The sequence below is a fragment of the Eutrigla gurnardus genome (genome assembly GCF_963514095.1).
Source record: "Eutrigla gurnardus genome assembly, chromosome: 16".
NCBI lineage: Eukaryota > Metazoa > Chordata > Actinopteri > Perciformes > Triglidae > Eutrigla > Eutrigla gurnardus.
Genome location: NC_139927.1, coordinates 1,946,308 through 1,952,515, shown reverse-complemented (window position 1 = coordinate 1,952,515; position 6,208 = coordinate 1,946,308). Strand labels below are relative to the sequence as shown.

Genomic DNA, 6,208 nt, shown 5'->3' with positions numbered 1-6,208 from the left:
TTGACCCATTTACCGATCGGTCCTCTAAGTTCATAGTTGTGGATTTGGGTTTGTTGGAGCTGATCTGTTCTGATCGACTAACGTAATTCTTTGAATGAATCTTTTGTTTGAAAGCTGCTCTGAGTGTTTGATGTGAACGCAGCGTTTAACTCCGTTTCTGTATCTGTGTGGATCTGCATGTTGAAGATGTATTTATGTTGGCTCAATAAATCTGAGTGCACATCTGTAGTGTGTGGTCTCCCTTCTGTGGTTTCTCCTGCAACTCAGGGTCCTGGGGGGTCACAGGCCAGACTGGAACCAGTAGGCCCCCCCAGTCTGGGCTGGGCTTTGAGGACAGAAACGTGATAAAGAAGGTTGGACCCTTTATTGGTCTGACCTCTGAGCTGAGGAGAATCTCGATTTAATTACCTTGTGGTCATCAGATCCAAATATGGTCACTTCCTTCACTGGCTGAAAAAACGGCCACAGACGAGACAGACACTGAACTCAACCAGACTGAACGTTTCTTTGTACTCATTTTATTGATTGTGTTTCTGTTGTAGATCTGAGACAGTGAGGTATAAAAGTAGAAGGTGGTTACATGGATCCAGGAGGATCCAGGATGGCGGTACTGATTGAAGGCACATGGTCTTAAAGCAACCTGTTAGTAAGCTGTTAATGATGACTTCCTGTGTAGCTGCCCTCCGTTCTATCAGGATGGATGGGTTTGATTTCTCTGCTTGATTAATAGTAAATCTAAGATCATATAAGCATGTTGTGGGGGGACGCAATGCTCAACGTGGATCCCACTGCAATCATAGTAGATCTGGTCTCTGGAGGCTCCTGCAGCCGCAGAATCATCTGATAAAAATGATTTCCTCAAATTAATTTCAGCAACAGCGAAGAAGACTTTAGCAACATTCAGGCCTCTGAAAGCGCCGCTGCTCCGCTGTGGTTTCTGTCCTGCTGATGAGGTAGAGGTGATCTTTCTCTCTGTTACAGTCTGTGAACGCCACAGAGGCCTGGCTGTTCCTGGTCCTGCAGCAGGCAAGGTGGTTCACATGGCTGACTGAAGCACGGTGATGTTGGTCCCCTGAATGAGGTTTTCGTCCTGGCCATCTATCAGAGGGTCCCACTGGTCAAAGTGGCTCCGTAGACCTGCAGAAACCAGAATTTAACAAGGAGCCACTCTGAACATCTGACCTTGCTGAGTGACTTCCTGATTTTACCCAGATGGCGCTGCAGGAAGGCAAGCGTAGCTTTGTTGCAGAGGTCAATGGCGAGCCCCGGGTCGATCTCACCCTTCAGCTTCATCAGCTTGCCGATCCAGTTCCCTGTGAGGAAGGTGAAGTCGGGGAAGCTCTGGTGGACTGTGCCTCTGGAGGAGCAAACGGCACCGAGGTCAGGAAAGGCTGGATGTGTGCAGAAGCAGCGAGCGCCACCCTGACCTATCTACCTGATGGTGATCATCTTCCGCTGGATGACCGCCGACTCCAGCTTCTTCATGCGACTGATGTTCCCTGCCCACTGGAACTTTTCTGAATTGATGAAGAAGATGGGCTGCTTGACCCGGGGGAAGATCTCGTCGTCCAACGGGAACATCCAGGCGTCCAGCGCGACTCCACACCTGCCAGGAGACAGCGGCTCATTATTCACTACTGCTTCCCCCAGACCCTTGAGGACGCGCCAGCGGGACCACGTACTTGAACTTAACCTCTTTACACAGAGCCTCGATCACGGTGGCGCCGCCGAAGGAATGACCCAGCGCCGCGATCCGACACAGATCCATGGCGTTCTGTCAGAAGAGGAAACTATGGTCACTGCTTTGCTCTCAGCACAATGGACCATCATGTACTACGTGAACGTCATGCTGGACTGAAGACCTGTCAATCAGCCGGTAGCCCCACCCCCTAAAGCATCACCTGCTTCCTGGTCTGGTGGACTCTAAATGGACCATAATGTACTAAATGAACATCATGCTGGATTGAAGAAGACTTGAAACTAGAGATTGAGACCATAAACTCATGTTTACAATGTTTACTGAGATAATACATCAAGAGAGAAGTAGGACCATTTTCTCACAGACTTCTTTAGACTTCCACCCCCTGGTGGCCAGCAGAGAGAATGGCAGTTTAATGACCTTCAGCTTTGGAAAGAGATGTCCTTGACACCATAACGATGTAAAAAAGGTTTGATTACACTGATGTTAGAAACGTCTCACAGACTTGCAAAGATCTACGCAAGAAGAACTTGAGTGGTTTCCTGTCCTGGGTCTTGTGGTTTTGCCACTAAATGAGTGGGTTACCTCCAACGTGGTCCAGTCAAACCGAGTTTGCAGAACGTTGTTTACTGAAATCCCTGAGTTGATTTCGATCAGCTTGTCCAGAGCCAGGATGCACTCGTCTGCTCTCTGTTTCACCTGGAGGTTGGAGGGGAAGGAACTCGTTTAAAAACTTCAGATGAAGAAACCAGGAAGTGGCGAGATCTGAACCACATTGTGTAAATCCAACTGAAGCCTTGGCGTTAAAAGGAGGAATCAGGTCTGCTGCTGCTAGTCGTGGTCCCTGTGTCACCTGTCTGCTCCGGAGGGGGAATTCGCTCTCCCCGTGCTGCAGGCTGCGGTAGTACATCCACTCCGTCACCAGGTGGTCATCGGCAGTGGCCGGTGCTCTGGCCGGCTTCTTGGCCACCTTCTCCGACTCCGACTTCTCCCGGAAGTAGAAGGTGGCGGAGGCTGACTCGTCCCTGAAACAGGAAGCAGGTCTCCATCTCCAACACGACTTAACAATCATCAAAATAACCTTCCAGAAATACTAGTATGACTTTACATTTAGTTTAAAGTATTTCTATCGTGTCATAAAACAAAAACTCAAATAATCATTCATCTCCCTGCATCAATACAAGATAAATGTTAAATGTGTTCTCCAAGTCTCCATGATGATGAGCAGGAAACCAGTTCACATGATCCGGGTTCTCCAATGTGGGTTCTTGCTGGTTTTCTAGTCAGACTTGTCTGTCTGTCGGACCTATAAACGGAGCTGAAGCTGAAACCTACACCAGACTCCACTGATAAAACAACCATTTTAACAGTCAGACTGGTAGCTGGTGTGTTGCTGTTCCCTCCAACATCTGCAAGTTCTCACACGAGGTGAAGACGAACCGGTTTGAGCTTCTTATTCTGTAGCAATGATAATTATTCTGTGATGACTGTGGGAAACATTCAGCAGACCAATGGCTCACGATCAGGTCATGTGATCATTATTGATTAACCGTCATAGTTCTGCGTCTTTCACACATACTCCAACTCAAAGAGAATTCACCTTTTAACAAAGTTAGCTTCATTTTTAGCTTGATGATTAACTTTACAGCTAAGTGTTGAAGTCATCTTAGTAGCTAACCATAGTGGTGACCTGTCAAACAGCAGGTAAGCCCCGCCCCCAAAAGCATCCCCCCTGCTTTCTGGTCTGGTGGACTCTAAATGGACCATAATGTACTAAATGAACATCATGCTGGATTGAAGAAGACTTGAAACTAGAGATTGAGACCATAAACTCATGTTTACAATGTTTACTGAGATAATACATCAAGAGAGAAGTAGGACCATTTTCTCATAGACTTCTATACAACCAGAGAGGAGTCGCCCCCTGGTGGCCAGCAGAGAGAAGTAGGACCATTTTCTCATAGACTTCTATACAACCAGAGAGGAGTCGCCCCCTGGTGGCCAGCAGAGAGAAGTAGGACCATTTTCTCATAGACTTCTATACAACCAGAGAGGAGTCGCCCCCTGGTGGCCAGCAGAGAGAAGTAGGACCATTTTCTCATAAACTTCTATACAACCAGAGAGGAGTCGCCCCCTGGTGGCCAGCAGAGAGAAGTAGGACCATTTTCTCATAAACTTCTATACAACCAGAGAGGAGTCGCCCCCTGGTGGCCAGCAGAGAGAAGTAGGACCATTTTCTCATAGACTTCTATACAACCAGAGAGGAGTCGCCCCCTGGTGGCCAGCAGAGAGAAGTAGGACCATTTTCTCATAAACTTCTATACAACCAGAGAGGAGTCGCCCCCTGGTGGCCAGCAGAGAGGATGCAGCTTTAAGGACCTGTTAGTTTGTAGTCTCAGACTAAACAACCCAACGACGCCGTGTGACCAGAGCATTGACTGGTTGACCTCTGACCTCCAACCGAGTGAACAAAGTGTCTCCCGGCGATGGTCACATGACTGGTACTCTCCATGAGGACAGACAGCTGTGTCCATTCAGTCCTCCTCCATCGTCCTCTTGTCTCTGGACAGAATGTGATGAGCTGGTCGCTGCTTTGTCTGCAGCAGCTTTCCACTCCAGATCAACATGGCCTGTTTGCTTGGCTGACGATGGAGCTCCCAGCGCTCAGCGCCGCCAGTTACAAGCACCTAAAGATCATATACGTTGTTTCCTCGGCGACCAGACGCTGCCTGCTTTAAAGGGGAGGAAAGGTCCATGATACATACCTGTGTTCCACGGAGGCCACGATGAAGCCCTGTGAGGCCAGTTCTGCACAGATGGCCGAGTACAAGGTCCTAGGAGACAACAGGGAGACAGCACCCACGGGTGAGCAGGGCACCCCATAATACCCACGTTCATAATGAGCCAATAGTGAAGCAGTGTGTCTGCGTACCGGAAGGCTCCGAGGCCGTGGGAGAAGACCACGACGGGGCACTTCTTGTCCGACTGAAATGGAGCGTCGACGGCAGCCGGAATCTTGTAGGACCCTAAAAGAACAAACGCGTTAAATATGATGGACATCATGACACTGGTCTGGGATCAGGGGCCGGTCTCAGGGTCGGGTGCTAGTCTGGGACCAGTTCAGCAGGTTTACTGGTGATGGAAACATTTGTTAGATATAAAAGCGTTTGGAGGAGATGTGAGATGTTGTTACCAAAGAGGTAGTTGAAGATCCGTTCACCGAGGGTCCTGCTGATCTTCATGAAGTCCGCCAGGCCGTTGAAGTACTCCATGCTTGGGACCCAATCTGGTTTCTCTGCCTGGTCACTCTTTTGACAAGGGTAGTAGAGGCGGAAAAAGGTGCCCTGTTGAAGTGACACGACAGACCAATCAGGACGTCTCAGTTAGACCTGCTGACGCTTCAGGGGGTTACCAACGTGGTCTTGGTGCAGGTCTGACCCGACCCGCTGAGACCATCCGGTTCCCTCTCCGGTTACAGGTGTGAGTTTAGAGGCAACGTGAGGTCATGATTTATGATCATCTTCATTTACAGATTTTTCACTAAACAAAGACGACACAATCTAATAATCTATAATAATCTCAAAGTGGTTCCAGGATGTTTGTGATCGGGTTTACGTGATGATGAGGAGGGTATGTCTGGTCTCACCTGAGCACTGTGGTCCATCATGAAGTCGGTGCAGCCGACGGCGTGGGGCCCTTTGGCTGCCGGGATCCCCAGGTTGTTACTGCAGGAGTTCCCCATGGTGAGGAAAGCAAGCGCTCCTCCTCTGAGCTGACCTGGTCGGCTCAAATCTAGTCAGTTGGGCACAAACCAGTGAAACATGACTCAGCATGGCGACAACACCACTGGACACGAACCAGTGAAACATGACTCAGCATGGCGACAACAACTGGACAGAAACCAGGTCTGAGAGTAGAGCCACTGAGTGACGTCACTCCGGGGAAATTGGACAGCAGACTGGCTGTACACCGTTAGACTTCATGTTAATGAGCTTCAGAACAACAAACTAACACTATGAAGCGACGGCGGTCAGCGGAAGTACCGAGTGTGTCGGGTTCACCTGGCGTGTCACACCTGGCGTGTCTTCTGTTGACTAGGACCTGGACGAGTCCTCCATGAGCCGACACCGACCTCCGTGGGTTCTTACCTCGGCACCCTCCGCTCAGCTGCTGGCCACAAACACACCGATAAGAACAGACACGGGAGGAGCTGGCTGCCACGGTCACGACGTCACTTCAGTAACATTTCCACGTAGCGCGTTTGATTCCCGGGTTAATGAACGGCAGCCCGGTCTGAGTCACCGGGGAGGGGCTGGCAGTGTAGCCGCTAGCCGCTGTTAGCATGGGAGGAGGCTGAACCAGAGCAGTGCATGGGGCGGGTTGAGTCATCTCACCGCCGGGCAGCTACTTCCGGCTCTCAGCGGCTCACTATCGTCACAGTGCAGGCATCTCGGCGTCTGGTCTCCAGGGTCCACGTAGAACGGGCCGAACTGTTCCGGGTCCGGTCAG

The 6,208-nt window shown here is 50.1% G+C and overlaps 1 protein-coding gene across 4 annotated transcripts; it reads right to left on the bottom strand.

Annotated features, from left to right (window-relative positions):
- Positions 1-511: 511 nt before the first annotated feature.
- On the bottom strand, positions 512-5,999 carry pla2g7 (phospholipase A2, group VII (platelet-activating factor acetylhydrolase, plasma)). Of its 4 annotated transcripts, none has more exons than XM_084031015.1 (11): positions 5,848-5,999; positions 5,346-5,491; positions 4,893-5,043; positions 4,632-4,725; positions 4,465-4,533; positions 2,553-2,724; positions 2,285-2,398; positions 1,683-1,774; positions 1,436-1,606; positions 1,209-1,357; positions 512-1,137 (listed from the first exon to the last, which is right to left on the bottom strand). In XM_084031015.1, exons 2-11 carry the CDS (start codon positions 5,439-5,441, stop codon positions 1,037-1,039), a joined length of 1,209 nt encoding a protein of 402 aa, XP_083887141.1. In that variant the 5' UTR covers positions 5,442-5,491; positions 5,848-5,999; the 3' UTR covers positions 512-1,036. The 4 variants fall into 4 exon arrangements, with proteins under 4 accessions (XP_083887141.1, XP_083887138.1, XP_083887139.1 ...); XM_084031012.1 differs by having other exon boundaries at positions 5,743-5,987; XM_084031013.1 differs by having other exon boundaries at positions 5,761-5,987.
- Positions 6,000-6,208: the final 209 nt, after the last annotated feature.

Coding starts and splice junctions, on each gene's coding strand:
- pla2g7 (XM_084031015.1), bottom strand. CDS start 5,441: ATGGGGAACTCCTGCAGTAACAACCTGGGGATCCCGGCAGCCAAAGGG. Junction 2,399..2,552: donor TCCCCCTCCGGAGCAGACAG/GTGACACAGGGA, acceptor TCCAACCTCCAG/GTGAAACAGAGAGCAGACGA. Junction 1,358..1,435: donor CGGAAGATGATCACCATCAG/GTAGATAGGTCA, acceptor TTGCTCCTCCAG/AGGCACAGTCCACCAGAGCT.